Source organism: Nycticebus coucang, chromosome 10, assembly GCF_027406575.1.
Source record: "Nycticebus coucang isolate mNycCou1 chromosome 10, mNycCou1.pri, whole genome shotgun sequence".
Taxonomy (NCBI): Eukaryota; Metazoa; Chordata; class Mammalia; order Primates; family Lorisidae; genus Nycticebus; species Nycticebus coucang.
Window position 1 is genome coordinate 3,146,796 of NC_069789.1, and position 17,737 is coordinate 3,164,532.

Genomic DNA, 17,737 nt, shown 5'->3' on the forward strand with positions numbered 1-17,737 from the left:
GGAAATAAAGGACATAACTCAGTCTGTACCTACACTTTCCAAGGGAGCGCCGTGGAATATAATCTTATAGACTGTGTAGGATTAAACAAAACCTCTCTGGAAGAATAGGATGTGTTTAGGATAAAACAAAAACATCCCATCCGTAAATCAAATTATCTCTTTTGTTCTAAGATTAGCAGGGCTGAAGAGGAAAGAAAAGAATTAAGCGTCTGTGTCACCTACTGATTTCTTCAATAAAATAGTCCAACTATACTCAGGAATTGTTACAAAAATATTCAGCTTTCTAGAAGAATTATTACTGAATTTATATGAACCCCTGGGCTAAGTATGTAGGGACTGTTTTTAAAAAGTCACTAATGTAAGAAGGTACGGTACTGATCTCTTAATCTGATCACATTCAGCAAGAATTATTTGCCCTGGGGTCTGTGCTACATTGTAATAAAATCAAAGGGCATAAAAACTGTGGCAGGAACAGTGCTGAAATTGGAGAAGTATTGTTATGAATTGCAACAAGTATAGAGATGCATATTTAAGAGGCTGACGAGAGTGAATAGAACCACCGTTCCCCCATGATTTAGGGTAATCTGCTGAGTAGATATTTCCAGATTATTATACAGCACATTACTGAGGATAAGTCTGGTTAAAAACAAATAGAGAAAAGAGCCAATGGCACAGGCAGGCTTTTTGGAAGGCCATCATTTGTAATATTTCTTAGGAAAAGTCTCGCTCAGAAATTCCTCAGCATAGCTAATGTGCCAGAGCTGGACTCTCCGTTTGAGGAGTGTATAAATCCACATAAATTGCTATAATAAGGATTCATCCGTAGCCCTTTAGGCATCAATGCACATCTGGTCTCTGTTTGTAATGAAATCAGTTCAAAGCCCCACAGTGCATTAATAATAAAAATGTTCAACATATTGCAACCAAACCAGCCCTGCAAATTTAAGTCTGCAAGATTCTGTTGCACATGTGTACCCTTCCAGCACTGATAAACAAGGAGGTTGCAGAACATTTATCAAGTGGCTTACGATTCCAAAAGGAGACTTTTACTATTGTAATTATTTTTTCCACGGGAAACCCCATATGTATCTGTTCTAGACGATTTTGTTTGCTTTATTTACAATACCCCCTTGGACTTTTTTTTTTTTTTTGAGACAGAGTCTCACTTTCTCGCCCTCCAAGTTGGCTGTGGTGTCACAGCTCACAGCAACCTCAACCTCTGGGGCTCAAGTGATTCTCTTGCCTCAGCCTTCCGAGTAGCTGGGACTACAGGTGCCCACCACAACACCTGGTGAGGTTTTCTATTTTTAGTAGAGACAAGGTCTCGCTTTTGCTCACTCTGGTCTCGAACTCCTGAGCTCAAGCCATCCACTCACCTCGGCCTCCCAGAGAGGCAGGATTACAGGTGTCCAACCTTTGCCTCTTGGACTTTCATACCTTTACCTCACAATACCACAGAAATTTTATTAATAACAAAATTACTATCAGCAATACTTTCTGGCTTAGAGGAAGGTCTTGGATTTTCATTTTAAAAATAACTTAAGTTCTAGAATTAGCTCATGGCATATTAGAGTCTGGCCTTATATCTGCCCTTAAATTTAAATGGGAGAATTTTTCCACATTAATTAAAAAAAATCTTCACTGTTTTGTTTGCAGTGGGCATAATAAAGAACAGAGAATCCAGTTTCAGCAGACTTTGTTGTCAGACACCAGGTTTACCTTCTGTGTTATATGATTGACCCAAGGAGAAGAGCAGTTGCTGAGGTCTGGTCCTTGCGGATCCCAGATTCCGTCGGGCGCGAGGCACAGGTAAGTCGACACGCCTACGGGAAGGAGAGACACATGTCTGTTTCTGTTTCTTAGAATGGCTTCAGATCTGTGTCAAGTTTAACTGTGAGCAAAAGTAAGCATGAGACAATTAAATGGACAGAACAGAATGTCTGTGAGAACCCAAGGTGCAGGGCCTGACAAGCAGTCAGCAGTCGAGAAATTTAGTACAACAAACAAAACAAACAATATTTTTAAGGCCCTTGTTGGTAGCGACGCTGGGCACGGAGAATGAGGTCACGGTTAGAGCGAGGCACACCTGCCTCCATGGAGCTCACTGCTTGAGTTTACAGAGGCGAAGTGGCAGGTGAGTCTTAAAGGGATCGGCATGTGGGTTTCTCAGAAACATGAGGCGGGAAAGCACATTCCAGGCAGAGGAAACTATGCTGTTTTCGAGAAACTTCAGCTTTTTTTGAGTTAGGCCCTGCTGGATGAGGCAGTTGATTTAATGAACCTGGAAAGGGAGATAAACCAGACCTTAAACCCCCCAGCATCTGGGGGTGCTGGGAAATCATCAGAGAAAAATAAGCAGAGAGAGATAAACAGATGTGGGTGTCAGAAAGTGACTCCAGCAGCAACGTGGAGGACAGATTCAGGGGCGAGATGCAGGGATGGTGGAGACACTGTTGCAGTGGGTCCAGGGAGAGCCTGTGCGGGGCTGGCCGAGCACACAGGAGTATGGACGGGACTGGGTAAAAATGAGGCAGCTTCAGAAGGTCTCCCGAAATCTCTTACCCAGTTTACACAGAGTAACGATGACATATTTCTGTAGTGCAGAGGGCGTTCCAGGAAAGTATTTCACCAATCTCACAACAAATGTCTGGAGTAAGGGTACTATTTTCTGAAATTTTTTTTCTTTGAGACAGAGTCTCACTATGTTGCCCTCAGTAGAGTGCTATGGAGTCACAGCTCACAGCCACCTCCAACTCTTGGGCTTAGGTGATTCTCTTGCCTCAGCCTCCCAAGTAGCTGGGACTACAGGCAGCTGCTACAGCACCCTGCTGTTTTTTTGTTGCAGTTGTCATTGTTGTTTAGCTGGCCCGGGGCCAGGCTCACACCTGCCAGCCTCCGTGTATGTGGCCAGCGCCCCACCCACTGAGCTACGGGTGCAGAGCTTACTTTCTGATTCTAATACCACAGAAAACTTTAGAAAAATATGTGTTCTCCTTTCTTTTTATCAAGCAGAGGATGATTACTGAATATTTCAGCAGAATATTTGCTAGGGAAAGAAATGAAATGTCACCTTTATGAAGACCATTTCTCATAAGCCACGGGATACGGAATGATGACATGCAGGAACTTCTCAGAGAGAAACCTTCTTCCTTAAGGAACCAAATCAACAATATCCAAAGACAAAGCCCCTAACAATGCTTGTGAGGTGACATCTATCGTATATCTCTTTTACTTACTCATGTATTTTAGGGAATAAGACATTTTTTTATTTTGCCTTTTGCTCATTATTTGACAATATTATGAATCATATGTATAATAAAGTGGGCAGAGAGATATTTGGTTCTTAACCATCTCTAGAGAAAACCACGCAAGATTCTCCCTCTAGTGGGTGAATGTGTTTGGGCTGACTTCTGCTGCAGCTCCCTGACCTTGGGAGCCTTTGGCCTCTACAGAACAACCACAATGACTAGTAAAAATAAAAAAAAATAAAAAAAAAAAATCATACTTTTTTTCGTGTTAAATTTCAGGTTGTTTCTTTGATCATCTTCCAACATAAAAGACCTTGACCTCATTTTCTGCAGTCAATATCTGACATTTGGTGACAAGCATGAAACTAACTCCCGGGAATCAATGATTCACTCTGGGCTGCTGCCCCGAGGGGCTGACACTTGGAGTAGCTGGGACGTCTCCAGCCTGACAGTCCCTTGACACAGAGACCTGACCCTGGGTGAGAACAACGGAGCCTGCACCATTCCCACCAAATTCTTACCCCTGGGTCTTCAGGCTGAATTTTCAAATGCGGAACAAGTTCAAAATTCAATTGAATGTGAAATAAAATATGCGGTATCCCCCAGCACCTTCCCAAAATAAAAAAGAAGAGGAAAGGAAAGAACGCTAGAAAATCAAACTAAAGTAACAAAACACGTCTAGCTTGGCTCTTCAGGGAGGACTTACCGATGGTCCCCGCAGGGCACGGCTGCTTTGCGGTCTGTCCCTGGCGGGTCTTAAACCACATGATTTCCCGGGCTTCCACGGGCTCACAGCTTCCCTCCAGGGCCGGGATTTGGGAAGATGCTGATGGGGGGGTTGTGGTCATGTCCACGACCACCTCCATGGCGGGGGACGGGGTGCTGGTGCTGCGGTTCCTTCTTCCTGGCCCTGACGGGGTGGTGCTCCTCCCCGGGCCCCAGGCCGTGGTCCGCAGTGTGGTGCTGGTGGCCGGGCTGCCCATGCCGAGAGGTCCTGTGGTAGAGATTTCTGGAATAAAATTCAAAAGAAAACACCTCCATTTCTCATTCACCGTAGGACCTCAAGATGGCCTACTATTCAGAAACCATTTCCATTTGATAGTTCCCAGGAACCTTAAAGCTCTAGATGTCCTTGACTTCATTTTGATTTTAAACATGGCAAAAATAACACCCAGGTATCAGAGCGCCACTCGAGTACCAAAACAGCCATTTGACCACTGCCAAACATGGGTTCCTTTTAATGGTTCTTCTCAACTCAAATCCCCGCAAACAAAATTAAAGCACGTGTCAACGCTTCCATAAGCTTCTTAATGCTCTCAGCCTTTTTGACAATTAGAGGATTAAAATTTTAAGCCCTCTCTTTAGAATTATCACACTTGGTATAGAAAGAGCTATATAAAATACTCTTTTCACGTTACACACACACAAATTTCTAATTATGCCACAAGTAAGACAGGGAGAGACAAGAAGGAAAAAAAAGAAGAGGGAAAAGAAATTAAAGTGCTCACAAGCTGAAAAATAAAGAGCCATTCTGAGCAGAGTCTCCGTAACACAACTGGAGTAGCTCTATACCCTACCCTGAGGCTCTTAGAACTGACCTGGCTTAAGAAAATTCTCAAACTTGACATTTACTAATGTAAGGTCTAATAACGTAGTTTCCAATTACTTACATCACTAAGTTCTTTTTTTAATGAGATTTTCTTTACATGAGAAAATGTATTCCCATTTCCAAATAAAAATACTTTGATTCCTCCACCAAATATTAACAGATAATTGAACCTATCATGTCTAAAAGAAATGTTCTTACATACTATGAAAATAATCATAGCAGAGAATGATCTTTCTGGGAAGACAGGTTCATTTTCTCATCGTGGGAAGGAACAGCGGACTAGTCTTCCACAGACACTACCCTAAGATTAAAAGTAAGTCTTAGTTTTATTAACTGCTAACAAACTCCAGGGGCCTTGACCTTCCCTTGAGCCAAGATAACTCAGCTTTGGGGAGCTGTAGGGAGCCCTGCCGCACGCACACCTGCAGCTGTCTGCCCTTCACTTTCTGTTGCTGCACTGGCCTCCCAAGGTCATCATGGGGTGTACGGTGCATGTAAAGCTTCCAGGAAACAAGCTAGAGACAGTAGGGCGAGTAATATTAATTTTTCAGCATTCGATCACTGAAACTGCAGCACTTCTTAAGGGACACCTTTTGGTATCTGTCTCCTTTCTCTGTCTTCTGTTTTCCCTCCCTTTCTTCGCAGCTTCCCCTCTTCCTCTCACGATCCCTTTCTACGTAAATACCTGTGTGCGTAACTGCGTCTACTCCACGTTCACACACCAAGGAGAGTATCTTTGTTTCCCCTATTTCTTTCACACACACTACGTCTCCCGAATTTCCAAGTCCTGTTGATTCTATCATATTCCTCTATTTGAAATCCATCTGATTAGTTTTTTCTTTCTCTCCCTGATCACCACTGTTTCCATTCAGCTCACCATCATCAGGGGATGAATACAACAGCCTTCCAATCCTTTTGCTGAGGAAGCAATACCAGAGCAAAATGGTGATACGGTTATTTCGATATTTATTTTGGCAAAATAAATGCTTGAAATTCGTAAAAGTAAAATTATTGACACCAAATATTTAACACAATTCCAACATAAAAAAGTATTAACAATGTATCTCAAAATGCTAAGTGAAATTCAGTGCTTAAAACTATCAAAGGTGGGGTATATTACTGGAATATAAAATCAATAAAATGTTTCAAAAACCTTACGTAAAATGACATTGCAAATGAAACATTTAACACCGTAAGTATTACCTATAAAAAAATATGTCAATGAGTGTCCCTGCTGGAATATAAAGAACTTTTCATGCAAAAATCCTTTTTGACTTGATATTACTTGGGGAATGGACAGTTTAAACGTTTCCTCTGAAGTTCCCATGTGAGACACTTCATCCCCAGTGCAGCGGTGTTGAAGGGCGGGAACTTTACGTCCTCAGGGCTCTGCCCTCATCAATAGACTGATGCTGTGATTTGAGGAGTGTGTTAGTTACCTAGGAGCGAGTTCCTCCTAAGAGGATGAGTTTGGTCCCTGTACCACACTTTCTTTTTTCTTTTTAGAGACAGTCTTACTTTAGGGCCCTCGGTAGAGTGCTATAGTGTCACAGCTCACAGCAACCTCCAACTCCTGGGCTTACGCGATTCTCTTGCCTCAGCCTCCCGAGTAGCTGGGACTACAGGCATCTGCCACAACGTGCGGCTATTTTTTGTTGCAGTTTGGCCGGGGTGGGGTTGGAACCCGCCACCCTCGGTATATGGGGCCAACGCCCTACCCACTGAGCCACAGGCGCCGCCCCATGTCCCACGTTTTCATTTGTTCTCCTGCTCTCTGTCCCTTGCCTTGGGATCACACTGCCCTTTCCAGATGTGGGCACTTCAACCTTCAACTTCCCAGCCTCCCACACAGTAAGAAACAAATCTCTCTTCTTTATAAATCACACTGTCTCAGCTATTCTGTTACAACAGCAGAAAAAAAAGATTAAGCGAGGGAGTTGCAAGGCAATCGCTAAAAGCTAACTAACTTTAAGTATTTTTCTCTTCTTCCTTCAATTTAAATAATGCCAGCTCTCACTTGTACTCCTGAAGGGACCATTTTTAGCAGCTTTTATTTTTTTGACAGGTACTATAATCTTTTCATTGGTAATGAGCTACAGTTTCTGTTTCAAACAAAGCTTTCTTTGTTATTCTTTGTCTTTGGTTATGTAAAAACCGAGATTCAGAATGGTTACCTGTTATTAGTTAAATAATCTTGTGCTCAAATTAACTTGTTTAGAAGTCTCTGGACTAGAGAAAAAAATTGATTTTAAAACAGAAGATCTGTTTGTCACTTGTGTCTTTTTCTTATTCAGAATTCTGTAAGTGCTAAAGAATGCTTTCTAAAGGAAGGCTCCTTTCTTCAGTCAGATATTTTAATTAGCAGGTAACTCTAGGAGGACAGAGGATTTGTTCAGCAATCCTTGTCACTGTGACAAAAGACATAGTCACACACGTGGTTGGAAGTTTCTCCAGCCTGTTGCCTCAACTGAACAAATGACCACCAGGGACAGTGGGACTCTGCCACATTATCTTTGCTTGCTATGCGTCCAGACTTACAATTTCCAACAGTTTGGAATTTTGGCATCCATTTGCTACATGCATCCTTGTACTTGATTTGAATGATCCAGATTTCAATTTTCAAAGACAACAGTATCACATCAAATGCGTACTTGACAATAGCATCAGGACCACATATTGGAAAGAAAGTTTGTAATTTTTTTCTAAAATTACCTTCTACAAGCTGTTCTTCACTGTTTTCCAGAGGTACCTCTCCTCTTAGGGTATAAGGAGAATGTGTTAGTTTTCTGAATACAATCCTCAAATGGCTTCTGCCTGCTCCCTTTATGAAAGCTGAATTTTTTCATGTCTGGGAGCCCATTGGGAATTTCTTTCTCCAACTCATTATGACGCCTCCTTCTCTTTACTCTTTAAACCAGGGGTCTTCAAACTGTAGCCCGCGGGCCACATGAGGCGGTGTGATTGTATTTGTTCCTGTTTTGTCTTTTTATTTCAAAATAAGATATGTGCAGTGTGCATAGGAATTTGTTCATAGTTTGTTTTTTTTTTAAACTATAGTCCGGTCCTCCAATGGCTGAGGGACAGTGAATTGGCCTCCTGTTTAAAAAGTTTGAGGATGTCTGCTTTAAATCATACAGAACTTGCAAGACACGATTGCAAGAGGGACTTTACCTAACAATTGCAATCAGTGTAACCTGGCTTATTGTACCCTCAATGAATCCCCAGCAATAAAAAAAAAAAAAAAAAAAATACAGAACTTCCAGTAATTCCCTAGCCACACCCGTGTTTTCTGCCTCGGGTCCTCCGCACATGCTGGGAAATGTTCGTCTCCCATTTGTACCTGGCTGACTCCTGTTTGTCCCTTGAGGCTTCCTGTAGATGCTATGTCCCAAATCTCCGAGGCTGGATTATACATAATCTGTGTTTGCTAAGATTCTGTCTCCAATTTTAGCATTGAGCTTGACCCGGAGTAAATGAGCTCTGAGTCTAGACAGAGAAACGTCAGCAACGGATCAAGGAAGGCGTGGAGGGGACCGTATCACAGGAAGGGGAAAGTACCACAAAAGCAGGAGAAAGATAAACAGAGAGAAACGGCAAACAGGGTGGGTAAGCGCTCCCATAGTCAACAGCCTGGAGAATTTGTTTTTTGAGTGCGTTTTGTTACCACTAGACAACTAAAGAGGAAATGGTCAGGAGGAAAACACAGTACCCTCCAGGTGACCCCATCTCAGAAAAATCATATTTAAGTGGGTATACTTCCTACGAAGCAGTCACACTGATAAAAGAGATCTTTTTTTTAAGTCCAATTTGTTATGAAATACACTGAAAGGACTTAGTGTAACACAGACAGACTAATGTGGAGGTTTACCATGGAACTTGTGTCCCCCGCACTGGGCCACAGAGAAATGGGCACAAGCCGGTGACCCTACCCTGTTTGACTTGAAGCAGAATAAAAGTCAGTTTTAGAAGCTGTCCCTTGCCCCGGGCTTCCCCACTCACGTGTCAGATCTCGAGGGCTCTGCTCCAGACCAGCTTTTTGGCAGCGTAAGTACTGGTGACGCTCATGCTGGCTTTAGCACCCCAGAAAGAACTGGTCTTACTGCTCGATCCAGGGGCAAAAAACCTCTAGATTCACTCAAAAGCCATTGACGGGCAAAGTTCCAGCCCACACTGCATGCTGTAAAGCAGCGGTGCTCACCCTGTGGGTTGCGACCCCTTCAGACTATATTAAAGGTTTGTGGCATTAGGAAGGTTGAGAACACTGTAAAGAGTGTGTATCTATCTCCCAGCAATGCAAAAGCGCTGTGACACTTTTTCGGCGTACACTGTTAGTGAATCTCGCCTGATGACTGTGCGTCATTAAGTGCGTCATTAAGTGCCTCATGTGACTGCCATCAGGGAAAGAGGACTGTCTTAAAAGACACTGAACCTGAGAGACCACTTACCCGTAACATTATACTAAAATGGTGTAGTTTTACTTATTTATTTATTTTTTTTTGTAGAGACAGAGTCTCACTTTATGGCCCTCGGTAGAGTGCCGTGGCCTCACACAGCTCACAGCAACCTCCAACTCCTGGGCTTAAGCGATTCTCTTGCCTCAGGTAGTTTTACTTATTATTTTGTCACTGTTTTCATGTTCAGTGTGATTATACAGATCCATATTTTAACAAAAATAACTAAAGAAAACTCTATCTTTTTAAATTTTTTTTTCTTTCTGAGACAGAGTCTCAAGCTGTCACCCTTGTTAGAGTGCCGTAGCATCACAGCTCACAGCAACACTTGTCTGTTGAGGCTTCCCGTAGATGCTATGTTCCAAATCACCGAGCCTGGATTATACATAATCCAACTCTGGGGCTTAAGCAATTCTCTTGCCTCAGCCTCACAAGTAGCTGGGACTACAGGCGCCCACCACAACACCTGGCCATTTTTTGTTGCAGTTGTCATTGTTGCTTAGCAGAACAGGGTCGGATTTGAACCCACCACCCTTGGTGTATGTGGGGGGATGGGGGTGGGTGGATAGATGGAGGATTAGTAGGGGGACCACACCTACAGAGCACATTGTAAGTACAAGTTGGATCTATCAGGTGTAGAACACAAATGTCTTAACGCTGTAATTGGGTAAATGAGGTGAAAGCTATGCTGATTATTAGGATGTAAGCATTCCAATTTGTACCAATAATCAACACTTTGAATCCCATAATGGTATAAATGTTTTTACGATCTAAGTACAAATGACTTAATATAAAAAAAAAAAAAAAGACCCTGCAGATATCACTTGGGGGCAGGAGATATGATTGCATCTAGTTTTTAAAGAGAAACATGAACGTTACCAATCATAAAACTGTCGAATTATTTTCAGAACCCTTTTATAATACTTGGCTCCACAGTCTTTTGAAACAGTGGAATTCCACAGACTATCTGCCCTGTGAAGGCGTTTTATTTTTGCAATTTGATTCATTTCTATTGTCAGGTTCATTTCTATTGTCAGATATGAGGAAGTTATCTGTCTTAATAAACACAAAATAGTCAAGGCTTTATCATATAAGATAAGAAGGTAAAATATAAGATTTTGAAGACATCTTATTTAAATTATCTGCTACATATTTAGCCCTTCCCATGCCAGGAATTGTGCTGAATGCTTAATATATGTGCTCTAATTTTGTAACGCCAACAACGTTCAGGTAGAGATACTTTTTTCTTCATTTTGGAGATGAAAGACATCCAATTAAATAATTCTCTGATAAGCTTACACAGCTGGCAAGTGACAGGACCAGAATTCTAATCCGGGTTTATCAAAATGTTTCTGTTTCTACCAGGGCAATGCTGTTGTTGAAAATCTAGAGAAAATTTAATAGACATGGAAACATATATAAAATCTTAATGAATCTGTAAATCCATTTGCCCCCCAAACTGCCCACCTTTATAGGTTTTCCCTTAGCCCAGACCTGTTGGGACCTTACGGAGTACTTACTAGGGCTCAGGTGGTCCTGTGAACACTTCACAGGGACAGGCCCATTTACTAGGACAATATCCCTACCAGAAGGTATTATTAAGATTCCTATCTTCAGAGGCACCTGTGGCTCAGTGCGTAGGGCGCCAGCCCCATATACCAGGTGGTGGGTTCGAACTTGGCCCCTGGCCAAATTGCAACAAAGATATCCGGGTGTTGTGGCAGGTGCCTGTAGTCCCCGCTACTCAGGAGGGTGAGGCAAGAGAATAGCTGGTGAGGCTGCTAAACATTTCATTTCTTTCTTTCTTTTCTTTTCTTTTTTTTTTTTTTAAGACAGAGCCTCAAGCTGTCACCCTGGGTAGGGTGCTGTGGCATCACGGCTCACAGCAACCTCCAACTCCTGGGCTCAAGCTAGTCTCCTGTCTCCGCCTCCCAAGTAGCTGGGACTACAGGTGCCCGCCGCAACACCCGGCTAATTTTACAGATGAGGTCTCCCTCTGGCTCAGGTTGGCTGAAACTCTTGAGCTCAAATGATCCACCCACCTCAGCCTCCCAGAGTGCTGGGATTACAGGTGTGAGCCACCAGGCCCAGCTTCATGAAGACTCTTATGATTATCTCAGTAACACTGAGACAGGATATGTTATTTTGTAACATATGTTATTCAGTAAAGGTAACATTATTTTTATCAAATTTGAATTTTCCAATATATTGTCAGCTTTGTTTCAACAGAGTAACTTAATCTTTTTTCATTTTTGAGATAGAGTCTCACTATGTTGCCCTTGATAGACTGCTGTGGTGTTACAGCTCACAGCAACCTCAAACTCTTGGGCTTAAGTGATTGTCTTGCCTTAGTCTCCCAAGTTTTGGGGACTACAGGGGCCCACCACAACACCCAGCTGTTTTTTTGTTGCAGCTGTCACTGTTGTTTAGCTGGCCCAGGCTGAGTTCAAACCTGCCAGTGGTGCCCTAACCACTGCGCTACAGGCACTGAGCCAAAGTAACTTAATCTTGATTTACTCTAAAGTGTTAACATCATGACTCACAGATTTGATCATGGACGCATCTAGAAAAGAAAGAGAAGCTTACTTCTTCTTCACCATGGCTCCCACTCCAACCTATTCATCAGCATAGCCGTTTCAAAAAACTTTTTATTGGGCGGCGCCTGTGGTACAGTGAGTAGGGCTCCGGCCCCATACCGAGGGTGGTGGGTTCAAACCCAGCCCCGGCCAAACTGCAACAAAAAAATAGCCGGGCGTTGTGGCAGGCACCTGTAGTCCCAGCTACTAGGGAGGCTGAGGCAAGAGAATCATGTAAGCCCAAGAGCTGGAGGTTGCTGTGAGCCATGTGATGCCATGGCACTCTACCGAGGGCAGTAAAGTGAGACTCTGTCTCTACAAAAAAAAAAAAAAAAAAAAAAAACTTTTTATTTTGGACTATTTATGGGCTAAAAGGAAGTTGCAAAAATAGTGCCTTAACCCAGCTTCCCTCAATGACAATATCTTACGTAGCATTAGTAAAATATGAAGGCTGGAAAACAAACACTGGTATTCAGGACTGTCAGCTTGACGACAGATCTTACTCTGTCCTCACCAGTTACAGGCTCGGTGATGGACTTTCACCATATGTTGAAGCCTGAACCTAAATACCTCAGGATGGGACCCTAGAGGAGACTGGGCCTTTAGAACGTAAGGCAAAATGATGGTCGTTCCAAATCCCATATAATTGTCGTCCTTTTCAGAAGAGGAGATTAGGACACAGACAACTCAGTCTGAGGATGACCAGGTAAGGACGAATGAGAAGGGGTCCCTGCAAAGCCAGGGGGGTGGGCCTGGAGAGGCCGCAGAAGAAACCAAACCTTCATACGGCTTAACGCTTGGACTCTTGGCCTCTGGACCCGTGAGAAAGAAAGTACCTGCTGTTTCAAGCAGGCAGCCTCTAGCATTTTGTTGGGGCAGCCTTGCACTCTAATACACCATCGTTTTTAAAAACCTACATTCATGCACACACACACACACACACACACACACACATATACACACACAGGGTGGCCATACAGTTAGTTTAAATCGCGTATGAACTTCATAGCCACCTTGTATACGTACATACACATACACACCTATTTGTGTGCGTGTGGTTTCCTGCAATTTCATCTCATGAACAGATTTGTGTAACCAGCACCACAGTCACGTTGCAGAACTGTTCCGTCACTACACCAGGACTGCCTTGTGTTACCTCTTGGCATTTATAACCAGGACTCACTCTCATTGCTGTCTCCCGATAGCCGCTCATCTGTTCTGTAGCTCCGTAGTTGCATCATTTTGATGATGTTCTATAAATGAAATCCAGCAGCAGAAACCTTTTGAAGTTGACTTTTTTTTACTAAGCTGTTTAGGTCCCCCCGGGTTGCTGCCCCTCTGAGGAATTAAATCATCTCCTCGCCTCATCCCACGACTTCCTCTCAACTCTCCTTTATGCTGCAGCCAGACTGAACTTTGAAAAATGCAGATCTGATGTTGCCTCTCTTTAAAAGCTTCGCCTGGGGGCGGCACCTCTGGCTTAGGGAGTAGGGCACTAGCCCCATATGCTGAGGGTGGTGGGTTCAAACCCGACCCCAGCCAAACTGCAACCAAAAAATAGCCAGGCATTGTGGCGGGCGCCTGTAGTCCCAGCTACTTGGGAGGCTGAGGCAAGAGAATCACCTAAACTCAGGAGTTGGAGGTTGCTGTGAGCTGTGATGCCATAGCACTCTACCGAGGGTGACAAAGTGAGACTCTGTCTCTACAAAAAATAAAATAATAATAATATAAAAATAAATAAATAAATAAAAGCTCCACCTGATCCTTATGATCCAATGTGAAATCCCTAAACACGCTGTAAAAAGCCCTCCAGTCCGCACATGGTCGACCTCTCGGACCCGCTCCGGAGCCTCCAGGCTTTTCCTCTCTCCCTTCTGATCATCTTGCCTTTGTTTCCCGCGTCCTTAAAAGGCCCCTTCTCATCTGGAATGATGTGACTGTTTCTTTCCCCAGCACTCTCTTCTCTCTATTTTTTTTTTTTCCTCTCTCTTCTCAATTAACTCCGGTACTTAGCGCATCTCTAATCCTCTGGGAATCCATGATTTGGAGTGATTGTAAGCAGAAAATGGCAAAGAAGAAGGAAGCTGTCATTTTGGATTACTCAGACATGTATTCAAGATATGGTTATTTTTAGGACATTAATCCAGAGAAAAGAATTTAGTATTTCGTTTTACACCACAGCCCAGGCAGAGCCGTTCAAGGGAGATCAACAGGTGTGCTTGAGTAACAATTCTTATATTTTCTAGATGTGAAATTCTGGGAAATCTCTAAACTGGGATACATATTGTTCCCACTAAAAAACTGGGCAAAACAGACTTATGAATGGTAGGTAATGTAATATTCTGCCTTGAGCACAGTTTGCGGCATTTATAAAGTGCTTATTAAATAGGTAATGTACTTCTGAATATTCATGAGATATGCAAAAATTCATGAGATATGGAAATACAGCAGAATTACAGGGAAGATGTTCGTCAGAAAAATAAACCTACCTGACTTTACAATGTCCACATCTCCCTCAAATTATGCATCATGAGTACAATTTATATAAAACAGAAATTCTGATATCTTCCTATGATAGGGTAAAGTACAATTAGCAATCTGACAGAATACAATATTATCAGTCATCACACATATATTAAACATTATAGAATACATCTCACAGTACACATTTAACAGATGAAATAAGTGTCTGAAAAGAACCCCAGTTATTGGTAAACCTTGAAAGAATACAAATGGGTTGACGGGTTAGTGTGATAAGACTTTTTTCCGTAGTGTGTGTGCCACAGTGCTTAATCATGAATCCTTTTAATATTATAATCTTTTTACTGTCACGCTCTCACCTTAGAACTTAATTTCCAATACTATATCGAACTTAAACTGGCCAGTAGTAAAAACGAAGGGAAAATTCAGTATCAACCAGTGAATGTTCATTGTTACTTAAACACAGGTCTCCAGAAAAAAATGAGTAAGAAATTTTACCATAAGAAGTCAAATTTACCATCGAGAGAGATTCACTATCCACTTTGTGCTGTATGGTTCACAGCTAGTCGTTTTTACTCGGAAGTTATTCCATTTGTTCTATTTACATAATTAGATATTTTAAATGCAAAAGCATCTGCGCCCGTCACTAGCAATAAAGAAGAGTCCAAGATGACCCTTCCATTCCCCAATCCACTCACCTCCAGACAGTATGGAAATTCTTTAATATAGAAAAAGAAAACGAAACAGAATGGAGAGCAGACGTCAGACAGCAACACGGTACAGGTCTACAGAGAAGCAACACAAATGAAGCTTGGCAGCCTTGTGAGCTGGCTGTGAAAGTGCACTCCACCGTCACCACTAATAGTTCACACACACACACACACACACACACACACAAAAAGCGGAGGTGACAGTTACCATGTGACAGAGGCCCGTGGTCTCCCTTTCCCTCAGGACGCAGAGAATAATGTGTATCTTACCAGCAGGTTTTTCACCGTTAGCCTATTAACTTTTCATGAGTAGCAACATTCTTTTTTTTCCTTGAATGACATTCAGGCTGATGATTGGATTTAGCAACATTCTTGACGTGCAAAAATAAAAACAGGAGAAAAAAGATAACTTCTCTCTGTCAGATAGACTCTTTGGTGGCTCCAGGGATCCCCTCCTGCTGGTGTTCATGCCTCTGTGTAATTCCCTCCCTCTTCCTCCCCTATATTTGCTCTCCATACTGATACAGGACAGGTGGCTCCCCAGCTGGCTCTGTGGAGCTAAGGGGAGGACCTCAGTGGTGGTGTTGGTGCACAGGCAGCCCGCAAGGTAATCCGTGGGCTGGAGGGGCCAGACAAGTGCTGGGGAGACACCAGCACCTCAGATCTCCCTCCCCTTACACTTGTGGCTGAACAGGGAACCCCCCACCCCCTTTCCTTTCCTAGGCCTGGTCAATTACATGTAAGTTTCCTAGGCCTCAAGTCCATGAATAGACTGTGTCCATTCATCAATACGTTCATTCACCTTGCCCCAGCGGAAGGGACTGTGTACAATTATTTTTTACCAAGTCCTGGCCTCCTATAACTATAAGGAACCCTTGCAACTATATACCCCTGCACAAAAAGCCCAGAGAGACAGAGCTTTCTCCCCCTGACTTGGGTTTTTTTCTCTCTGCCAGAAGCTTTGGTGTTTTTGTATTCTTTTCTGTAACATAAATCCTGTCTTACCACTGATCTGTGGTCCGTGGATTCATTCTTCAAATCACTGAGACCAAGAACCCACTAAATATGAAATTACAGTATCAATACCTTAGAGAAAATGTCTAAGGTGATGGACTTGTGATTATGCCCATGTGATCACATTATTTCCAATTCTAACAGCCAGCTTGCAAGAAGACACTGGGAGCTGCCTGGATAAAAGCCACGACACTAGGAGCCAGGACCAACAGCCAGGAGACTGATGCCCTGGGAAACAGAGTCTTCTCCAGTCAAGACTTTGGATGAGAAGTAGCCCAGACCTGCCCTATAACTGTGACCTTGTAGAGAACCCACCTGTGCCTGGACTCCTGAGCCACAGAATTTCTGAAATAATAAATGTGCATTATTTTAACCATGAAGCTTACAATAGCACTGCTATTTACCAGTAAATAATACAAGCTCTGATGATTTTTCTTACAATAGTAAAAGTTTATAAATTAGATTTAATATTTTAGGATATGATTTGGCTTCATATCTGTGCTCAGAGCGGGAAATCTCAACTCTGGTACAAGCTGACATTTAGGCCACACACCTCTTTGTTGTGTGGGGATGGGTTTGGGGCTTGTGTGCCCTGAAGATGTTTGCCAACATCCTCACCCTCTAACTACTAAACGCCAGTAGCATTTAATAGCCCCCACTTGTAACTAGCAAATATCCCTAGAAACTGCCAGAAGTCCTTTGGAGAGCACACTCACCATTGTCCATGTCTGAGAACCTCTTATTTAGAGGAATTTCTTCATTTGCCTCTAATCTGTATTTGTTCAACGAGAAGGCTACTGCCTGCTGATAAAGGCATGAGCATCTTTTAAATATATAATAATCTAAACATGAAATGGCTGAATGGTTGTTTTTCAATTTGTGAAATGGCTCAGAGGCTGTAAATAAAAGGAAATTGGATGGTTTTCAAAAACACAGATTATGGTTTTTCCATTTCTTGTGATTCAATGCTTCTAAGGCATACTCCCACAAATCCTCACCTTAATATTTAAAAACGGGTTTCATTTTGCTGTTTTACTTATGGAGACCACATATAACAACACATCAGAAACTAATGGACAGCACAGAATATGAACCATCCCAACTGCACACTTGATTAGGGGAAGGACGGGGAGTTGGTGAGGGAAAGAGAGATGGTGCCAGCTTCACGCGTTTTGATTTCAGAGATTACACTGCACAGAATGAATTTTGCAAGGCTCTTGTTCACCACGCTGTACTGTGTAACTAGCGATGTTCAAATACCTCTAGAGTCCAGCTTCTTTCTGAGTAAAAAATCTAAGAATAAAACTTCTTGCTTCAATAGCATGCCCTTCAAGGATCATAAATTACTAGCTTTCACCTAAGCAGGCCTCACAGACGTGATCTCAGGTGAAACAGGGAAGGAGGAAATCAGGGGAAAACAAGCAAACCTGCTCTCTGGGACAAGCCTGTGTCTCCTGCCTGTTTACTATACAGTTGGATTCACATCATCAACATGCAAATCACACCACACTACAGTACATTTTGAACAAAGGACTGAAAGCCGGGCTTGTCATGTCCTCACTGGCTTGATAAATAGATTTTTCCCAAAGAGGGCAAAATAAACTCGAGGTAGTCTATGTTCACACCTATTGGGTAAAGGAAAAAAAAA

General features: G+C 42.6%; 1 protein-coding gene across 7 annotated transcripts in view; it reads right to left on the minus strand.

Moving 5' to 3' along the window:
- Positions 1–17,737, minus strand: part of ADGRL3 (adhesion G protein-coupled receptor L3) — a 784,489-nt gene that overhangs the window by 161,373 nt on the left and 605,379 nt on the right. For 5 of the 7 annotated variants that reach the window (XM_053607086.1, XM_053607088.1, XM_053607090.1 and 2 more), the window contains 2 exons: positions 3,955–4,257; positions 1,720–1,823 (listed from right to left, as the gene is read on the minus strand). In XM_053607086.1, the coding sequence (XP_053463061.1) occupies positions 1,720–1,823; positions 3,955–4,257 (407 nt within the window). The remainder of the gene's footprint in view (positions 1–1,719; positions 1,824–3,954; positions 4,258–17,737) is intronic. The other 2 variants (XM_053607089.1, XM_053607085.1) reach the window with 1 other exon arrangement.